This window comes from Delphinapterus leucas, chromosome 15, assembly GCF_059928025.1.
Source record: "Delphinapterus leucas isolate spDelLeu-1000000601 "Yukka" chromosome 15, BTC_Dleu_Yukka2, whole genome shotgun sequence".
Classification (NCBI taxonomy): domain Eukaryota; kingdom Metazoa; phylum Chordata; class Mammalia; order Artiodactyla; family Monodontidae; genus Delphinapterus; species Delphinapterus leucas.
This window is the reverse complement of record NC_143143.1, coordinates 4,558,131-4,579,681: the sequence shown is the minus strand read 5'-3', so window position 1 is coordinate 4,579,681 and position 21,551 is coordinate 4,558,131. Positions and strand designations below refer to the sequence as shown.

General features: G+C 50.2%; 1 protein-coding gene across 8 annotated transcripts; it reads left to right on the top strand.

Annotated features, from left to right (window-relative positions):
* Positions 1–965: 965 nt before the first annotated feature.
* Positions 966–20,984, top strand: INTS15 (integrator complex subunit 15). 8 transcript variants are annotated; one of them, XM_089895613.1, is made up of 6 exons: positions 966–1,460; positions 1,902–2,123; positions 4,160–4,325; positions 8,446–8,970; positions 9,766–9,805; positions 11,512–12,541. In XM_089895613.1, exons 1-6 carry the CDS (start codon positions 1,269–1,271, stop codon positions 11,657–11,659), a joined length of 1,293 nt encoding a protein of 430 aa, XP_089751739.1. In that variant the 5' UTR covers positions 966–1,268; the 3' UTR covers positions 11,660–12,541. The 8 variants fall into 8 exon arrangements, with proteins under 8 accessions (XP_089751739.1, XP_089751740.1, XP_089751741.1 ...); XM_089895614.1 differs by lacking the exon at positions 11,512–12,541 and adding an exon at positions 20,585–20,984 and having other exon boundaries at positions 967–1,460; XM_089895615.1 differs by having other exon boundaries at positions 967–1,460; positions 11,516–11,731.
* The last annotated feature ends 567 nt before the right edge of the window (positions 20,985–21,551 follow it).

Sequence of the window (21,551 nt, the reverse complement as noted above, 5' to 3'; positions counted from 1 at the left end):
AAATACCCCTTGCTCATCCTCTGTTCATTCAGTCGGCTGGAGTGGAGCATCTCTAAAGTCCTGGTGCCAAGGGGCTCAAAGGTGAATTCCCAGAGGTTCCAGTTGACCTTGGTCTCCCACTGGGCTCCTGGACAGGAGGGGCCTTATGGCTGTGTCCTCTGATATGCAGGAGGGTCTCTGTGACTTGAAGTTGTCTCAGCTGCACCCTCTTTAATGTCCTTTCCATCTTTCCCTGGGAAAGGCCTTGGCTTTTTTCATCTCCTTGACCACACCCAGCATCCTCTCCTAGGCCCACCCTCAGGCCAGAATGGACCTTTTACAGAAGGCTCATTCCTGTGGCCTCTGGCCTGCCCTCCACTGGCCTCTTGTGACCACATTCAAGTCATTTCTGCCGTTTTTAAAATTCCAGGCTAGCCCCGCTGTTCATTCATTGCAGAGAGATGAATGCAGGAAAAGAGATTCACAGAAAGTGCTGAGGGTTTTGAGGTCGTAGTGGTCAGGCGCAGGAGACATGATTCCTATGGCCCTCCCAGGCTAGGCGGGGCCCATCTGGAGGGGGCTGGGGAATAGGGACTCGCAGGCAGGCAGGCATCATTTGTCGTCGCAGCCCCGAGTTCAGACTAGATATAGCGTTAAAGATGAACGGCTGGGGCCTGAGCCACGGCCCTGCACCACCACCCTATCCTTGGAAAAGCTCCGTGAAATCACATGTGTAGGCTTTGAACGCCGCGCAGAGAAAGCAAGGGGAGCTCCGGGCGGGCCTTGCGGGGCTGGGGGGCGCGCACAAGACCTAGATTGCGTTCTCTGGTGGATGTGGCCCCCAGCTCGGCAGCTCGGGACCCGCTCGGCGGTCGCGCGGCCCAGGGGCGGGGTTCAGGGGCGGGGCCCTTCCGCGCCCGCGGGCCGAGCCGCCAGGGGGCGCCCTCAGGGGGCGGGCCCTCGCCACCGCCTGCGCTTGGCCCTTGCGGGCCGCCGTTGCCGCGGTCGGCATCTGCCGCCTTTCGACTCCGCGGCATCGGGTTCCCAGGGCTCTTGGTGGCGCCGGAGTCGCACACCCGGGGCGCCCGCTGGCCGCCGGCGGCGGCGGTAGCCCCCTGAGCGGGCCCCAACGGGGAGCGGGGAGCGGGCGGGCGCCGCGGCCCAGGCCCAGGGTCGGCGGGCGGAGGCCGACTCGCGGCCTCTTTGTCTCGGCAGCGGCGGGCGCGTCCGCGGGGCCCGGGGCGGAAGTCCCGCCGCGCTCCCGGCGCCCCGGCCGCAGAGGTGGCACCATGAGCGACATCCGCCACTCGCTCCTGCGCCGCGACGCGCTCAGCGCCGCCAAGGAGGTGCTGTACCACCTGGACATCTACTTCAGCAGCCAGCTGCAGAGCGCGCCGCTGCCCATCGTGGACAAGGGCCCTGTGGAGCTGCTCGAGGAGTTCGTGTTCCAGGTGCCCAAGGAGCGCGGCGCGCAGCCCAAGGTGCGCCGGGCGTCCGGCTGCCGCGTCCCCGATAAGTAAACTCCGGCTCCTTTTTCCTTCTCGGTGACAAGCGTCGGCCAGACCACAAACGCTCTTCGGATCGGGGGCTCCGTCCTCACCCTTGGCTTTGCTCCTTCAGCAGCAGCCAAAATGCCCGTTTTGCGGGGCTTGTGACAACCATGTCTCAATGGTGTTAAAGGAAGAGACTTTAAAGGCCTGTTACCGAGAATCTCAAACCGCTGTAGGTCATCCTGAGCCCCCTAGGGTGATGCATAATGACGTAGAATGGTATTTCTCGAGATTAACAGTAGAGAGTTCTCCGTGGGACCCGGGCTTTAGGGAGGTGAAAAGTTCCCTGGTGAAACCAGTGTTTTCTGTTTTCTCACTGTGTGAAATTAATAGGCCGAATTTCTCATCGCTTCTCCTGGATTTGTTTTACAGAGATTGAATTCACTTCAGGAGCTCCAACTTCTTGAAATCATGTGCAGTTATTTCCAGGAGCAAACCAAGGACTCTGTCCGGCAGATTATTTTCTCATCCCTTTTCAGCCCCCAAGGGAACAAAGCCGATGACAGCCGAATGAGCTTGTTGGGAAAGCTGGTCTCCATGGCAGTGGCTGTGTGTCGAATCCCAGTGTTGGAGTGTGCAGCCTCCTGGCTCCAGGTACTTCTCTAGAGATAGCATCTCTGAGAGTCTCTGAAGAGGTGTTTCGTGTCAGGAAGTTTAATTTAATTGGATTTCTAGAGAGGTCTTTTCCATATGTTATCTCCTTGATGTTCCTGCCCTGTATGCTGATACCCCACACCTGTATATACAGGTGATCACCTGATCACCATTCTTGAGAAACAGTAGTTTGTAACAGTAAATGAAGGCTCCATCTTCAGAATAAGTGAAAATTAATTTTTCTTAGTTGAAAACAATAAGGTAGGATTTTGAAAACAGCTATGCATGCAGTCTCAAAGATTGGATTCTTTTTTTTTTTTAAGGTCACTATGTGTCAAACTGTGGCAATGTTTGCTTGTTTTTCATACAGTTAGATCAGTATACATGGGAGTTGTTCCGGGGTGCCATTTCAAAGCTGATGGCTCTTCTAATGGATATGGACATAGGAGCCTTCTACAGTGTTTTTAAATATCTAAAAAAAAAAGTATTTTCATAGTAGACTTCGTGTTAGATAGTTTTTTGGAAGATCTATTCTGTTTTGCTTTTTTGTCACTCAGAGTTGTTGAAAAATTCATAATCCACTTAGAGTAATTATTAACTCAAATTTTTGATTAACATCCTCAGCCAAGCTAACAAAATTTACTACATTCAGTTTTTCAAACCTGTTTCATTCCCAAGGACTTGACATCATTTGGGTTTTTTTTCAATTTATGTAAAAGTTTTTCCTGTGATCTTATTTATCTTTAAAATTTGGCTAGTAAAAATATATTTTGTTCTTTGTAATACACAGGTAAATCTCAAGGGAATCTGTACCTTAATGGCCACCATCCTGATTTCTGGGACACCTGAATAAATCTTGTGTGTTGTATTTAATGTCAAGGTTACCGCTATCCCTTGACAACCTGATGAAGTCAAGTTTAGCATCTTGAAATTCATCATATAATTTTCCATTTATCTCTCATGGTGCTGTTGCGCTGGCATTTTGGTAAAGTGAAAGCAGATGTTAACAACAGGAAAGGGTCTGGTGGCTTGGGTCAGGGTTTGCCACACTGGGGTGTAGGGCTGCAGCTTCCTCCAGAGAAAAGGGTGGAGATGGCTGGTTTGGTGCGTGAATGAACAATCTGGCCTGATGCCTCCTTGCAGTTTGCCCTGCAGGCCGTGTTGTAGCCCTGAAACTGTAGCATCCTGAACAACGGTTAAATGTGGCTACAGATGGGCATCTGAGTGGGAAGGAAAAAGACGGGAGGGTGGTGATGTAGGGTTCAAAAGTATTAACGGAATCCGTAATAGGACCGTAGGAAAATTTGAGAAAGTACTGCTCTAAATCATGTGATAGTTCACAGACTCTCCTAAGTCACATCAAAGTGGTACCAACTGTTAATTTTTACCTCTGGAGTCTCACCTGTAGGGTTACAAAAATTATCGTTTCCTCACTTGAAGTCAGGAATGATTTTTTCTGAAGTAAACTTCAAAGGTCGGCAGGCCTTTCATGTAAAGGGCAAGATAGTAAACATTTTAGGCTTTTCGGGTCATATAATCTTTCTCTTTTTTAAAACAAATATTTGTTTATTTGGCTGCTCCGGGTCTTAGTTGCTGCATGCGGGATCTTTGTTGCCACGTGCGGGATCTTTAGTTGTGGCATGCAGGATCTGGTTCCCTGACCAGGGATCGAACCCGGGCCCCCTGTATTGGGAGCGTGGAGTCTTAGCCACTGGACCACCAGGGAAGTCCCTCGGGTCATATGATCTCTGTCACCCCTACTCAGCTGTGCCCTTGTAGTGCAGGAGCAGCCTGAGACAATAGCAAACACATGAGCAGGGCTGTGTTTAAATAAAACTTTATTTACAGAAAGAGGTGGCAGGGTGGATTTGGTCTGTGGGCTTTCATTTGCCAACCTCTGCTTCAAAGTAAGCTGTTAACGTCTTCTTCCCCTCTTGGAAGGGGTTCTGCCAGTTCTGATCTTCACCACGTGTACATAGTTGCTAGTCTCCTGGCTCACGACACCTGTAGTTACACGGACTGTGGCTTCTTTCCAGCGGACGCCTGTGGTCTACTGTGTGCGGTTAGCCAGGGCCCTCGTGGATGACTACTGCTGTCTGGTGCCGGGATCCGTTCAGACGCTGAAGCAGATGTTCAGTGCCAGCCCTCGCTTCTGCTGCCAGTTCATAACCTCAGTCACTGCGCTGTATGACCTGTCGTCAGGTAAACTTTAAGCAGATTGTTACCCTTACAGTGGCTTCGGCCGATTGCTAGTTGTATTTGCACTGAACACCCAGCCAGCGGATGGCCTTTTTTTTTTTTTCTCTCTCTGAAGTGTGTATTTTATTTCAGGCTGAAAGCTAAAGGGATGGGCCACGTGCACCTCTGGAATTTGCTAACAGGGAACTTTCCTTAGTGAGTCCCATTTGCCTGACTCAGCATGGTCCAGGTGGCAGACAGCTAATAAGCAAGGGTCTGGTGTCTGGGACAGATGTGGCTTTCTCCCCAGACATGACCTGCTTTTTTTTTTTTTTTTTTTTTTGTGGAACACACCACTCAGCATGTGTGGTCTTAGTTCCCCAAGCAGGGACTGAACCCGTGGTCCCTGCATTAGAAGCACAGCATCCTAACCAGTGGGCCACCAGGGAAGTCCCCATGACTTGCCTTTTTATTCCCGACTTTTTATTTTGAAAAATTGCGAAACTTCAGGAAAGCTGCAAGAATGTTACAACAAAGGTTTGTGTATCTCTCACCGAGGTTCCCCAGTTATTAACATTTGCCATGTATTCTTTTTTTTCTCTTTTCCTTTTGCTCTTTCTTTCCCCTTCTCTCCACATACACACTCACAAGTATTTTTTTCCTGAACCCTTGAGCTTGTTGCCAGTGTCAGGTACCAAATACTTAAATGTGTATCTAAGAACAAGAACATTCCCTTACACAAACATGATATCATTAGCACATGTAAGAAATTAAATACTGACAGAATACTTTTATCGCATATATTTAGCCGTTGTTCAGATTTCCTTGATCGTCTCAATAATGTCTTTTATAGCCTTTTTCCCCCCTTTTGAGGGACCAGGAGAATTCGGGATCCAGTCAAGGCTCATACATGGTTGTTACGTCACTTTGGTCCTTTTAAAATAGTTCCCACACAGACACAGAGAATGGAATTGAGGACACGGGGAGGGGGAAGGGTAAGCTGGGACGAAGTGAGAGGGTGGCATGGACGTATATGCACTACCAAATGTAAAACAGATAGCTAGTGGGAAGCAGCCATATAGCACAGGGAGATCAGCTCGGTGCTTTGTGACCACCTAGAGGGGTGGGATAGGGAGGGTGGGAGGGAGATGCAAGAGTAAGGAGATATGGGGATATATGTATACATACAGCTGATTCACTTTGTTATACAGCAGAAACTAACACACCATTGTAAAGCAATTATACTCCAATAAATATGTTAAAAACAAAAATAAAACAGTTCCCAGCCTTTAAAAAAACTCTATGATATTGACATTTTTTGAGAGCTCGGGCCTGTTGTTTTGCAAAATGTCCCTCAATTTAGTTTTGTCTGTTTCCTTATGAAAGGTTCAAGTTAAACATTTGTGGCAACAATATTACCCAGGCCGTGATGTGTCCTTCCTGTGCCGGGAGGCAAGCGTGTCTGTTGGCCTGTGGGTGATGTTCTGAGACTTCCTTAGCAAGGTACAAGGAGAGGGCCTCAGGGAGGCCATTAGATGGCATTTGACTTCAGCTGGGAGAAGCCCACGTCCGTCGTCCCTGTCCAGCAGCAGAGCCCTCTGGACCCCCAATAAAGAAAACCAAGAGAAGTTGACCAGCTCTGGTTGAATTGTGGCAGGGGTCTCAGACCCCACCCACTGGGCCCTGCTGCCCACTTTCCTCCCCCAGGAGTGGGTTCCAAGGAACATGGATTGACAAGCACTGAGTCCTTCTACATCTGTGTCCTTGAATGACCCCCACAGCCCTTGCGGCCCCTGGCTAGGGCTGCTGCCCTCGCTTTGCATTTGGGGAAGGTACAGGCCCCGCCCTCGTGAGCAGCTTTCTCTGCAGAGGCAGACCCGAAGCCCGCTGTTCTACTTCAGGTTCCTCCTCTGCCCTCAGCTCTGGCCGCTCAGAGGGCTGGCAGGTAGCCTCTTTCTTCTCCTGGTCTAATAGCTAACCCAGCTGCTGGAAAGCCTTAACAGCATTCTCCACTTTTGTTCAGTCCAGCATTGGTCTCCTGCCAGCACCCTGATTGTATTTGATTCTCCTTTTATTTGTAACTCTCTTCCTTGCCGTTAGACTTTTTAGTTCTCTTGAGAAAGTTCGCATGGACCTACCATGAACGTTTAAGTGCGTATCATACCTGCGCGTAATTGCATACTTTGCTTTCGTCGCTGCGTGCTGCTTGCTGGGATGGGTGGCAGGGCTTGTGGGCGCCCCGCTGCTGGAGTGGAGTCTTCCCTGGCGCTCTCCTAAGAGGCTTCTCAAGAGCTCTTAATAGCTAGGAACGGTATTTAGGCCTTTTATGTTCCCATAGGAAGGATTTGCAGCATCGTAGTTGCTCTCAAGTCATCGGTTATTCCAGGGCGACAAGGACAGAAATTGGCCTTAACATTGGGAATGGATTCATTAACATATGGAGAAGGAAATAATGTTCAGAAAATACCACTAACGTTCTAGGATGTACATGAGACGTGGTATTTTTCTCTTAAGTCAGTTTGCCAGTCTGACATGTCAAGTCTTTTTTTTAAACCACTCTGTCGAGGTAGGATTGACAGAGAGAGAGCTATATATTTATATGTACAATTGGATGAGATTGGAGATACAGAAATCCCTGGCTCCATAGTGGTGGCCCAGAGGGTGGGCCTGAGTCCGCTGGCAGCAGGGTGCTTGCCGCTGCTCTTGGTACTGTGGCTAACGGGCGTCTGTGCCTCCGAAGCTGTGAAACGGAAGGGGCTTACCTAACCAAACAGAACACCCTCTTGCCCCAGTGTCACAGGGAACCTGGGTCTCTGCATACGAAGGTTGTGGAGATTATTCACGCAAGTACACACACTCACGTGTACTCACCGAGCACACGTGTACACAGCATGTGTGCATATGCCACCTTCAGGCTCTGGAGATGCCCCAGCTAGACGTGTGTGGGGCGGGGGAGGGGCTGGGTTGCTGGAGGAGCGGGCCTGAGACTGGCGTGTCCCAGACAGAAACGTTTCGGGGAGTCAAGGGGCCGGACACAGGGTCACCACTGTTTATTTTGCCAAGTAAAGGTCATAGACGACAACTCCCTCTTGTCACCGTCATTTCGTAGCAGAAGGGAAGGGCGTGGGTCAGCCCCCAAGCAGTAGACAGTCCCAGGGGAAAGGCCGGTGTCTCCTGAGGAAGAGCAGTTGGAGACTTCACACCAACACGGGGCTCACTCTGCCCCTCAGTCTCTCTTCTCATGCTTGGCTCTGGACCTCAGCAGCCCGGAAGGGGCTCCGTCATCCCCAGCTTCATGAGCTGAGGTGTGCACAGCCCCAGAGGCAGGAGGCTGGGGACCCGCTCCCACGCACACACAGCCTAAGGGCAGTGTCCGCTGACCCCAGGATGGGCGGTGTAGCCTAGTGGTAAGAGCTGGGCCACCTGGGGTCGGGTCTGGGCCCACCACGTAGTTTTAATGAGTCTGGAGAATATGATTTAACATCTCTGTGCCTCAGTTTCCTCATCCTCTATATAATAGATGGTTTGTTTGAGGATTAAGTGAGTTCATCTGTGGTAGGACTTAGCCCGGTGCCTGGCACGTCATAAACTCAGAATAAATATCAACTTTTGTCTTTAAAGTTACTGTTCTCTGTCTTGCCATAGAATGTACTAGATCTCAGGACTCACAGGAGGCCAGACCTTGCTTAGAGGTTCCAGGTTTGGGGCTGGGATGGCTCCTGGCAGCGGACAGATCGTTGTCTGGACTTTGAGCTGCTCCCTGACGGCCCCTGTAGCTGTCACCGTACCACTGAGGGGACACCAAACACAGGGATGAAACCTACTCACAAGGGAAGGGATGAAGTGTGGTGGTGGTAGTTCTGGACATAGATAGTGGACTTTTATTTAAATTGACACATAGGATCACAAGGCATAATGGAGTTCTAGGGAATTGTTGGTTTAATGTGTTGAGCCCAACCATGGCCAGGCCTTCCTAAGTCGGATGAGAGCCCAGCCCTCTCCCTCTCAGGAAAGGAGACAGAGGGTAGGTGAGGACAGAGGTGCGTCGTCCAGATGTCAGGTGATGAGTACTGTGAGCTTGAAGGTCTGTCTGTCCCTGTCTCCTGTCCGTGGGGCTGAAGACCCTTCTGACTTTGTTTTGCAGACGATCTCATCCCACCGTTGGACTTGCTTGAGATGATTGTCAACTGGATTTTTGAGGACTCGAGGTTGATTCTCATCACTTTTTTAAATACTCCGATCGCAGCCAATCTCCCAATAGGATTTTTAGAGCTCACCCCGCTCACTGGATTGATCCGCTGGTGTGTGAAGGCCCCTCTGGCTTATAAAAGGAAGAAGAAGCCCCCCTTAGCCAATGGCCCCGTCACTGCCAAAGTCACCAAGGACTCGGGGGGGACGGACAGAGATTCCCACCTCTTGTACTCAAAGCTCCACCTCAGCGTCCTGCAGGTCCTCATGATGCTCCAGGTGCACTTGACTGAGAAGAACCTGTACGGCCGCCTGGGGCTCATCCTGTTTGACCACATGGTCCCGCTGGTGGAGGAGATCAACAGATTGGCGGATGAACTGAACCCCCTCAACGCCTCCCAGGAGATCGAGCTCTCCCTGGACCGGCTGGCACAGGCTCTGCAGGTGGCCATGGCCTCCGGAGCCCTGCTGTGCACGAGAGGTGGGTGATTGCCTGCTCAGGCCTCCCGGGGGCGGGTCACCACCACCCGCCGGAAAGAAAATCGGGGCTCCTGAACAAGGGCTGTTTTCCGCTTTTAGGACTTCTTTCCTCTCAGTGAACGCAGGGTAGGTGGGCGGAAGTTGCAGGACGTGCCCAGGTAGAATCCTGTGGCCGTGGCATCTGGGTGTCTCCTGGCTGTTTTGCCCAGGCCTGGGGATGCCTCCAGAGCACAGATAATAATGGCTTAATCTCCTTCCTCTTAGGGAATCTTTTCTTTTTCTGCAGTTCTTTTGCATTGCAGCATAATTTACATACAATGAAACGCACCTGTTTAAGTGCAGGAAACATTCCCATTACCTGTTCAGAGGGCTCCTTAATTCTGCATTTCAGTGCTTGAACTCGCCCAGAAGAATGATCTGATGCTAATGACACACTTCTGTTTGCTCTTTGACTGCTGGCTCACAGACGTTGCCTGAGGCCCATGCAGTCTTCCCTGGAGATGGGTTTCCCTCTTATCTCACCCTTAGCCTTGGGCGTCTGATCTGTTGTCTCTGGGCCTTTTCCCAGCCATCTGACAAATTGCCAGTAGAGCTGCCCCCTTTCCTAAGTGACATCTTCTGTTGAGGGCGTGTGCTAAAGCAAAACTGGAAGAAAAAGAGAGCCCCGCTTCTAAATGGTGCTAGGAAGGTGAGCATGAGGTACTGTTACTGTCTCGCTAGCATCCTTGAACATCAGCAAACCTCTCACCTCGTCATCTCCAGGCCGTTCCTTAATTCTGTGTCTCCTTCATTTCAGATGACCTGAGAACCTTGTGCTCCCGGCTGCCCCATAATAAGTAAGTATCCTCCCAAGACTTCTAGCTGGGTGGGGGCGGGGGTGGGTGAGGGAGTGGTGGGGTGCAAGGCAGGGCGGACCCCTTGTCCTGGCTTCTTGGGGAGAGCTGGTTTGCAGGGTCTAGAGCGTCTGTGAATAAGGGGCCCCCCAGGACCTGACAGTAAGTGGGGGAATGGATGTGATAGCATAACACAGGAGAGGAGGCCCAAGCAGGGAGTCCATCAACGAGGTAAGAAAAGTGGCCATCCTTCTGGGCGTCAAGGAAGAAGCTGGAGCGAACTCGGGGGGCCTTTACTGCTCACTAAGTCAGTGTGCGTGTGGGTCGTGGTGATGGTGCGCGCTGTTGGCGACATTGATCGCACGGCCCTCAGGGAAGTACTGTGTCGGTTAGGCCAGCGCCTTGGTCTCGGGTGGCACAGACCGGGTTCTGAGCGTGGTTCTGTCTGTGGTTTGCTGTGACGCCGGGGCTGACTCTTTTGCCTTGGTTTCCCCCCTTGTAAAATGGGGACCGTAATTCACCTGCCTCCCAGGGTTGTAGTGAGGTATAAATGAGGTGGTGTTTGCAAAGTTGTTTGTCCACAGCACACGCGAGTCTCTCCGTAAGTGGTCGTTATTGTCCTAATGTGGGGGGAAGCAGTGGTAATAGTGGTGAAAAGCAGGAACTGTGTGGTCGTAACAGCTTCTGGTGAGAATTCCACCCCTACTACATCCTATCTGTAAGACCTTGGGCAAGTTCCCACTACCCCTGTTTTCTCTATAAAATCAAGAAAACACTAGTACCCGCCTCAGGTCCCCCTGCCTCCCCCGCCCTGCTCCCCTCATAGGAGTTTTGTGAGGATTAATTGAGTAAAAACATAGAAAGCACTTAGAATGGTACTTGACATGTAAATAACCTAAGAAGTGTTAGCTACTGTAACTTTTACTGTTATTTGTGTAACAGGAGTTTCTCTTAATCGAATTAATTTCACTGAAGCTAAGAAGCAAAAAGCTATGTGCACAAAAATGTTTCATGCAAAGGCAGTCTTATCAGTGGCAAAAAGTCAGAAGCAAGCCAACCGTCCCATAGCGGGGGGTACTTAGTAAGTTAGTAGTGATACGTCAGAAGGATGGAACATCACGTGTCCACTAAAGACAGCAATTGTGGCCACCGTGTGAGGAGATGTTTATACTTGAAGGCAGAGCTGCCCTGCTGCCTGCTGTGTGCACCTGGGCGCGGTTTACAGGAATGAAAACAGCCGAGTTCTTTCTTCAGAGGGTCGCACTGGTTTTTAAGGTGGATAGTGGGGCTCCAGGGCTGGCGTTGGCAGGCAGTGCGGACGGAGGGTGAGCAAGCCCACTGGGCCCCTCGGCACCGTGTGTGCTCCCAGCCGCCCAGGGCCTGACCCACCAGCCCTGCCGGGGCCCGGGAGTGGGGCAGGTGTGGCAGGCTGAGCAAAGGCTTAATTTGAGGCCAGAAGATGGGCCAGATGCTACTTCCCGGGCTGACAGGAGAGGAGCTGTGGCCAGAGGGCCCTAAGGGGCAGGTAGCTCCAGGCAGGCATCTGGGTGGTTAAATGGGGATTTCTGGAGCAACAAAACGGTCCACCTTGAGATGTGACATCGGCAGGGTGGACAGCTTGTCCAGAGGCCACCTCGCCCTCGGGAGCCCACACTGTTCCTTTGTCTCCCTCCCTCCGTCCCTTCCTTCTTTCCCTTCTTCCCTCCAAGAAAGTCTCCTGCATCTGAGGACATCGCCAGTGCAAGTGGCACCTCTTCACCTCCTCGCACTAATCCCTTTGCAACCTTTTCCTTCTTTGTGCACAGCTTTTATGTAATGTTTAATGTTTTCAGGGCATTAAAATGTGATAGGGTATGAATCATTTATCATCTCAGTGTTACAACTAGGGGTCCCCGTGGGAATCCTCTGGAACTTCTAACAGCCCCGAGGGACCCCCCCACCCCACCCCCCGCAGGGGCCTGTAGCTGCTTCTCCGACGTACAGCCCTGGGCCCCAGTCCCCCGGGGGGCAGCCTGACACTGATGTGGGGAAAGAGTGGCCTGCAGTCGCTTGGACTACCTCTTTGATTTCTGATTGTTCCTTTTGTGTTAATTGTCTTCTGGACTAGACCAGAAACTTCCTGAAACCCCTTCTCTCTGTGGCAGGGTGTGCAGGTTCAAACAAGCATGTGACCTACATTTTGCCTCCGCAGTGTATTCCCTCCTTAGACTTACTGATTTGTTCGCTTAGTTTCCTTGAATTTCTTACCCAGAGTTATTCAACCGTAGTAGTTATTAAAACGTAGTGAAGAGAGTCAGAAGAGCTTCAAGCCACTAAAAGGCGCCAGCTTTCTTCACACCTGGGTTTACTGCCTGAGCCCCTCCTGGGGGCCCAGGGTACCAGACTTTGTACTTGGCGGGTGGGAGAGAGTGAGGGTCACTCTGCCAAAGACCTAGGCCCGCCCCCCGCTTCATCTCAGAGCTCCAGGAAGCAGCCAACCGTAGTCAGTCGCCCAAGGGTGAAGTGGCCCGGCGGGGTGGACTTTTGCTGGGCCAAGCAGGACAGCATGCAGGGAAGGTGTGGCCTCGTGGGACCGGGAAGCTGAGGGGCAAGTGGTGGGCAAGAACGGGGCCTGGCAGGCGGGGTTTGGTGATGTGGAGGGACAGTGTACACACTCGAGAGACAGGACCCAGCTGGAGCCACGGCCCTGGGTGAGGCTGGGAGAGCAAAGCACAGAGGCCAGGGGATCCAGGGGGAGGGCAGGGCTGGGGAGGGGCCCTCTGTCCTGAAGGGGTGTAACCGGGGGAGTTGGTTATTTCAGGCTGAGTCCGGACAAGCTAGAGGTGGAGAGAAAGTTAGGACGCTCTGCTGATCGTGCTGAGAGGGGAGGGTGGCATTAGATAGGATGAGACTAATGAGAGGAAGCTCTTCAAGGGGTCTCAGGAGGGACCAGCATAGGAGGCGACATTGAATTCAGGAGCGGGGAGGACTTCCTGGAGGCAGAGGCTGTTGAAGTGCTGAACCACAGAGAGCGGAGCGCAGGCCAGGGTGGGAGGGGGTTGGGGAGGGGAGTGGGGCAGGAGGGGGCCCTGAAAGTGGGTGAGGGCTGGGTCCAGGCCGGGGCCATTCCTGAGGACTCCGGACGTCAGGGTCATGTGAAAAGCCACCTTCTGTGTGGCTTTGCTTGGAATTCAGTTAGGACTCGGTCATTAGGAGTGACTTGGAGAAGCGTGGCCCTCTGTCCTTTTAGCTGTGGCTCCTCAGTCACAACCCCCGAAGGTGTGGACAGGTGAGGCTGACACCAGTGCACACCTGCATGGTCCCCAAGCCACAGATGCCAAGGCTGTGTCCGGAGCTTCTGTGGACTACAGGCCCCCTCCCTCCCTCCCCATCGTTGCCGGCAGGATCCCGGCTTTTCCCACCACGGCCCCTCGCCTCTCCGGGCCCCAGTCTGTCAATACATCCCGCTGCCTCCAGGTCACCCCCTCCTGCTGCTACCCAGCCATGAGCCACCCTCCGTCCTCCCTGGAAACTTGGTGTCTGTCCCGGCACAGGAGCAAGGACCACCACGGCAGCCTAGCCTGCCCCCCACCCATAGCGCCACGGGTCGGGCGGATGCCACCGTTGGCACCGTTGGCATCCTAACCCTTCTCCTTGTGTTTGCAGCCTTCTCCAGCTGGTGATCTCGGGCCCCGTGCCGCAGTCGCCACACGCGGCGCTCCCTCCCGGGTTCTACCCTCACATCCACACACCCCCGCTGGGCTACGGGGCTGTGCCGGCCCACCCTGCCGCCCACCCTGCCCTGCCCACGCACCCCGGGCACACCTTCATCTCAGGCATGACCTTCCCGTTCAGGCCCATCCGCTAGGCTGGCCCCCGCGAACCGCTGAGTGGCACCGTGCCTTCCATGCCTGGTTGGAGGAAGCCTTCCCAGGAAAGGACGACCGATCCATAGGAGAGGGCTCGGGGGGCAGCCGGGCGGCCCCTCCTCGCTGCAGAACCACAGAACCGGGTCGGTGCGGAAGTTCTGCGACGTCGCCGTCCAGGCACCTCCTGCCCGTCTCATTCGTAAAAGTCCAGATGGGATCGATGAAAGGAAACGTCCAGCCCTCTGCGGAGCGATGCGGGCATCTTTAAAAGCTGCCAGGGCTGTGAACCTGTGGTCTGGGGTGTCACTGCGGACACACGCCCTGAGCCTGTGCTGTCGGAGCACTGGTGGAGGAGCAGCATGTGCGCGTCCACATGTCTGGCCTCCCTCCTTGTGGACGGGCTGTGTCCCGCCAGAAGCACAAGGCACTCCCATGGCTCCGGGAGCGCAAGGCTGAACCGCCGGCATGGCAAGCTCTCACCCAGCACTTGGTCCCCACGGGTCGGGGGAACCTGTGAGCGTGGCCCCCATCAGTAGGGAAAGGAACGTCTCTGTTTTATTGGGGTCTCTAAGTTTTCCTTCCATATGTTCAAATAAATTTTTTCTAAACAGTTTCATAGACTTTATGGCCTGTATTTTAAAAACTTAGTAGCTGTGAGCCTCCGAGATGTCCTCCCCAGTCCGCAGTGATCCTGGTGAGAAGATTGGATACAATTGTAGGCGCTCCTTTTGGCAGAAACGCTGCAGGCGCTCCCCGCACCCTGTGCAGGGCACCCAGGGTCTGTCTGCTTCAGTTCCGGCTCCTTTCTTCCTTCAGGAACAAAACTCAGGCCTCAGGAGTTTTCTCCAGCACGCGGTTGGAAGGTATCTGCTCGGAGTTCTCACTTACTGGTTTGGGGAGGAAGGAAAGATAACCAGTAACCCCATGGCTGGGCTCCCCTAGGCTGAGCGTGAGGAACGAGAGGCGGTTACAGCAAACAGTGAGCGAGGACCAAGGTTAACTCGGGGTAAAATGTAACCTTGCCGTTGTTTACCTGCTGTTGCTGGAGTCCGTGCCCTGGAAGACCAGACCAGACTCTCTCTCTCTCTCTCTCTCTCTCTCTCTCTCTCTCTCTCTCTCTCTCTCTCTCTCTCTCTCTCTGTGTGTGTGTGTCTGGAGTTTAATGCATCTCTCAAGGTAGTGCAGTTTTGCTGTGAGGGTCATACTTGGCCTCCGGGGTCCGTGACCAGGGTGCTTTCTCAGGGACACGAGCTCGTGGTCTTCCGTGGGCCCCGGGAGTGCTCAGCCAGGCTCCTGCTGCCCCAGCCGGTGTGTAGGAACCAGCCTGCAAGTGACGCCTATCAGGACCCTGCTTTTAGGTTGCTTTTGAGAGCCGTGAACTAGAGAGGAAATTCCCTTTTCTTTGATTTCATTGTCCCTGTGTTTCCTGTTGCCTGTATAAATCTGCTGATGTCAGGGCAGGAGCCAAAGTCAAGTCTCTGCTTCCATCTCTCTTGGTGGGACTCATCCACGGAACTAAGGAGAGTAGCACTTGCTGGTTCTTCGTGTTCAACTCTGGTACCAAGTGTTTCTGCAAAGGGTGGAAAAGGAGCTCTCACACTGCTTCCTGGCTGGAGAGGGTCTCTAAACCTGGCTCTGTCTCGGAAGGTGGTTGTCACCATCCGTGTCCAGGGCTAGATAGTCTTAGCTCCTCTCAGACCCGAGGTGGTTTTTGCCAAAATAAAAGTAAAAAGAAGGGTAAAATGTAGGAAATAAAGCCACTAGAGCCACAGACTTCCTTTGTGGTATTTTTAGCAGAATGTGGTCAGTTAAGTCAGCATATTAAAAACGATGGACCTCCTGTTAAGTTGTTATGTGCGGGCACTTGCTAAGTGTTTTACATCCATTAAAAACTGACACGTGAGAAAATACTAGGCAACATATGAAATAAAGTGTTATCTACCCAGAGTGTATAAAGAAACTACACATTAATCCAAAGACATTCCAATTTTAAAACTGAGTGAAGGACATAAACAGAAAATTCATAGAAGAGAAAATACAAATGGCCAATAAATAAGAAAGGATTCTAAAAGTGGTAACCAGGGAAATTTAAATTAAAGTGAAATGCCATAGAAAGTGTCGCTAAAGGTGTGGGGAGAGAAGGATTGCAGTTTGTGGTAGAGTGAATCAGTTTAGCTGCTCTGGAGAAATTAGAAGATAAGATGATTCTGTGGTCCAGCAATACTAGAAAGAGGTGTACAAGGGTGTTCAGGGCTGTATTGTCTGTTTTCTAAGTAACGGTTTTATGGGCAGATAATTCACATACCCAGTTCACTAATTTAAAGGGTACAATTCAGTGGTTGTCAGTTTATTTACAGAGTTGTGCAACCATCACCACTATCTGTCTTAGGACATTTCACCATCCGAAAAAGAAGCCCTGCAACGATAACCAGTCACTGACCCCCTCCTCCCAGCACTTGGCAACAACTAGTCTACTTTCTGTCTTCGTAGATTTGCCTTTTCTGGACGTTTCATATAAATGGAATCATACGGTATATGTTCTTTTGGGACTGGCATATTTCAATTAACATAATGTGTTCAAAGTTCATCCATACTGTAAAGTGTCAGTTCTTGATTACTTTCTATGGCCAAATAATATTCCATTGTATGGATGGACCACATTTTGTTTATCCATTTATTAGTTGATGGACATTTGAACCCTTTGGCTCTTAGGAATATTGCTGCTATGAACATTTGTGTACAAGGTTTCCTGTGAACATGTTTTTGATTCCTTTGGAGAGAAAGGTGTACGTATATATACACATGCACATGTATATGGAAATGCTGGGTGCAGTATTTCTTTAATAAGGAAGATCCAGACACACCTCAAGTAGGCATCAATAGAGGACTGTCCGACTAGGTGCTGTAAACTTGGACGTCTCTAGGGACCAGGCAGGTGATGTCAAGGGATGAAGCTTCCAGAGTTAGACCCCAGCGGGGACTGGGTTCCGCGCTAAACTAGAGAACACCTAGAGCTGGTCGTTGCCAGACCTGGTCGCTTGGGCCAAGGGAACGTTGCCAGGACTTCTGAGTTTTCACGGAAGATGGAAATACGATTCTTCATGTTGCGTTTTCTTAATTTAAAAACCACATTTGGAAACCAGTCTCTGCTGTTAGAAGTCAAGATGGTGGGGGAGGCTGGGTCGTGACTAGTAGAGGCTGGTTACACAGGTTTGTGCACTTTTCCATATGTCGTTATCCTCTAATAACAAGTGCCTCCCCCCAAAATCCCAAATACCATGTGGGCTGACCATGACAAAGTCTTAAACCAGATTTGACCCAGAGGTTTCCTGTTTCTGCCCCTTGGGCTCCTGATACGGAAAGTTCCTCGAGAAATATTGGCCAAGTGAAAGCTTGGATAGCATTATGAAGAGTGTAATGCCTAAAGCCATGTATGTAAAAAATAAAAAGACAAGGTGATACTACAGCTTTCCCACAGGTATACATGGATGTGTATGTACATGTGTTTAAAAATGGTATACACCGAACTGAAAACAGTGGAAACCTCTGGGGGTGGGTACTAGAAATGGGGTGACGGCCAAAGGAGACCTTTCCTTCTCTGTACAGTTTTAAAGTTTCATTTTATTTTTTAATTCTTAATTAAAAAAAAATAGTCTGGGGACTTCCCTGGTGGCGCAGTGGTTAAGAATCCGCCTGCCAATGCAGGGGACACGGGTTCGAGCCCTGGTCCGGGAAGATCCCACATGCCGCGGAGCAACTAAGCCCGTGCGCCACAACTACTGAGCCCACGTGCCAAAACTACTGAAGCCCACACGCCTAGAGCCTGTGCTCCACAACAAGAGAAGTCACTGCAATGAGAAGCCTGTGCACCACAAGGAAGAGTAGCCCCCGCTCACCGCAGCTAGAGAAAGCCCACGCACAGCAACCAAGACCCAACGTAGCCATAAACGAACAAACAAAATATTCTGAGTCATAATGAAAGACAAGACTTGAATCAGCCCCTGACTACTATAAGTAAGAGAAGCCTGCGTCTGGTATATGTCCTAGCCAGTACTGCACAAATTTTACATTTTTATAAGGATGATGTATTCACATGTTACTTGTCTAATTAAAAGATAATTTTTAAGGGAATTTTAGGACTTCGATTTCTGGTAGTGATGGGCTAGATTTTTCAGACCAACCCTTTTACTTTAAATAAAATGCTGGATAAAATACAGAAGTCTATTGACGAGCCCGCAGGTTGCAAAGAACGTCCAGGTCAGGTGCCAAGGGAAAGCAGGTAAGGTGCGCTAAGACACTTTTGCCCTGAGGGCCTCAAGGGTTAAGGGCTCAAAGTGGCGGTCTACTAGGAGACCCTTTCTCCATTTTGCTGGAACCCCCAGGGCTGTACCTTCAGTAAGAACAGAAGACAGCATGGAAGGTTTCCCTGGTGCTGAGCAGAGCCTGAGAAAAACCAAAGGAAAGTCTGGTTCCTGAGAAGTGAGGGACAGGGGTGGGTCCTCACCCTGGTTGACAGCACTGGTTACCGCAGGGCACATCCCACTGTGACCTCAGTCCGTGGGCGTCCTAGACTTGTAGTCCTCCCAGGTGCCTGGCAGGAGCAAACACACATCCTCTGGAGGAAAGTCATTCATCCTAGGGTCAGCCCACAAATGACTGTCCAAGGAGAACGACTGATAAACAATGAGAAGTGAACACTGTGCCAAGAGTGGGAACCAGCAGAAAGTCTTCCAGTGTCACAGTTGTCAGAGTCGGACTAAAACAGTCATGTTTAAAGGAATAAAAGATGAATGTGACACTATCTCCAGGGAAAAAGAAATTGTGAATTACCTAGCAGATTAAAAAAAAAAAAGCTGGCTAGAACTTCAAGAAATGAAAAGTAGAATCACCTACTAAATTCAGTGGAGCTGGTGGGGATGCAAAATGGTATAACCCCTTTGGAAAGAAATCTGGCAATATTTAGCAAAATTATATATGTGTTTGCCCTTTGACCCAGGAACCTCCTTTTAGTTCCAATGGCAAAAAATAGGAAATAATACACATACAGGTCGTTTCATTGCAGCATTACGTGTAATAGCAAAAGATCAAAAACTTCCTGTGAGTCTATCAACATGTTTTTTTATCCACATGGAAGGGTATTATGCTACTGTTTTTTGGATTTTGTTTTTAAGATATTCTGCCAGGGAGTGACTGCTAGGATTTATTAAGTTAAAAGGAAAAAGCAAGGCCCAGAAAAGTGTGTATAGTATGCTACCTTTTGCAAAAGGAAGGAGGTGGGGAAATATAAATTGAAATGAAGGAAGGATAAAGGAAAAACTAATAAAATAATAGCTTAGGGGAAGGGGGAGCAGCAGAGTGAAGTGATAGGAATGGAAGCGAGGCTGCTGAATGTACCTTGTTTTGACTTTGGGACCATGTAAATGTTTAACTTCATTAAATCAGACAGAAACACAAAGCAAACTGAAGCAGGTGAAATTAACTTGGTATCCGAATCGGTAGCATAACCACACAGAAAAGAAAATTTCCAGTTTCTTTACAGTATTTTAATTATACCTATGCCTTCTTCAACTTACGAAATCCTGTTCAACATCACTGAGAATTTTTTAAAATGCAAATTAAAGCGAGGTCATTTTTACCCATCACATTGCCAGCTGTTAAAAAAAAATGTGTGGTTAGCAAGTGTATGTGGCAGAATTATTAGCCATCTACCAGCCATCTGTCTCCTAAAGGACCTCAGTTGGGGCAAATACTTGACAGGCACCTGCTCCGTGGAAGCTGGGCCCCTCCCTTGGAATGAATTGTCGTTGGTCTAAACCGGCATGTCCTTCCACACCTCTGCTCGGAATTTGGTTATGTCATGGGCAGGGGATGTGTTTCTGGCCAGGGTGGGGGCAGGTCTGAGAGAATGGCTTTCTGGAAAGTTCTCTAGTCCAAAGGGACCAGAAATGGGGACACAGCCGTTTTGGTGTTGGTTGGACACTGTCGTCGAGGATTTGGCACCTCTATTCTTAGGACATAGGCATCTTGCAGTCCTCTTGGGACTCCTCTTGGTCATTGAGGTGTCCTTGGGCCACTAAATTGACCAACCCTAGAACCCCCGCCATTGCACTTCTTGTTACATGAGATAATGGCATCTTCCTCTCTAAGCCAGTTTTAACTGTTTCTGAAATTTGGAACTGAAAGTATCCTTGATGTGGCAGAGTGGTTGGGAAACAGGCACTTTTATTCTTGGCTGGTAATGGTTTAAATTGGTACAACTTTGTCAGGGCAATATCTATCAAAATTTTAAATATCTGTTTCCGGGAATTCCCTGGCGGTCCGGTGATTAAGACTCCACCCTTCCAACTGCAGGAGGTGCAGTTTCGATCCCTGGTCGGGGAACTAAGATCCCTCATGCTGTGCAGTGTGGCCAAAATAAATAAATAAAATATCTTTGGCCTGCAATTCCACAAGTAGGGCTGTATCTCACAGAAGAACTCTCACAGTTAAATTAAGTTCCATGTACAAGCATGTTTGCAGTATCAAAAGATGAGAAACAGCTTAGATAGTCATCCGTATGTGCCCGGTTAAGTAAATTAAGGTATATCCTTGCAATTGGATTCTAAGAGGGATTTTTTCTAATTCGGTAGGTATTTGTCCTACATGGAAAGATGTCCAAAATATATTTAGTTTAAAGAGCAAGTTGGGAGTTCCCTGGTGGTCCAGTGGTTAGGACTTGGCGCTTTCACTGTTGTGGCCCGGGGTTCAATACCTGGTCGGGGAACTAACATCCTGCAAGCCACAAAAATAAAAAAGTTGTTGCAAGTCAATATGTATATTATGATCCCCGCTGTGTAAACACACTATAAATAAATAACAATATATTCTAGTTATGATGTATCTCTGTTGTTTCTGCCCATTCAAAACTCTGCCCCTTTTTTCCTGCTACTGATAGCATCCTCACTTCACCCCTGAGGCCCCGGCTGCATCCCTGGCCCAGGCCTGGCCTAGCTGAGCTCTGCAGCCCCCGTGGTGATTGCCTGAAAATGAACGCATGAACCCAATGAACCCTAATGAAACCCAATTCTAAGACTTGAGCCAGGGATTTCCCTGGTGGCGCAGTGGTTAAGAATCGCCTGCCAATGCAGGGGACACAGGTTCGAGCCCTGGTTTGGGAAGATCCCACATGCCACAGAGCAACTAAGCCTGTGTGCCACAACTACTGAGCCCACGTGTCACAACTACTGAAGCCCGTGGGCTAGATCCCGTGTTCCGCAACCAGAGAAGCCACCACAATGAGAAGCCCACGCACCGCAACGAAGAGTAGCCCCCACTCACCGCAACTAGAGAAAGTCCACACGCAGCAACGAAGACCCAACACAGCCAAAAATAAATAAATAAATATATTAAAAAAAAAAAAAAAAAAAGACTTGAGCCAGAACTACTGGAAAGAGAATCTGTCTTTTCACTTGAAGCTAGGAGGGCGTAAGTCCACAGCTGGGGTGGGAGAGGCATGGGGGGCAATCATGTGGATGGAGGGTGACCACACAGAGGAACACAGAGCTGAGAAATGAAGAGACCCGAAGTCCTTATGATGACACTTGTGCCCTGGATCCTGACATGCCTAAACATGGTATCTATACCGCGGGCTTCTAAATTATGAGTCAATAGATGCTTCCCACCTTTTTTCCTCAAACCAGTTCGGGGTGATTTTCTTTTACCAGCAGCCGAGAGATTCCTGATGAATTCACAAATACATATACCTGTGGATTTTTATAAGAAACATCTGGAAAACTGTGTTCTTAGCTGTTAAGAGGGGTTGTCTCTGGAGGTTGGGATTTTAGGAGAGTTAAACTTTTTTTTTGGCCGCGCCACGCGGCATGTGGGATCCTAGTTCCCGGACCAGGTATCCAACCCAGACC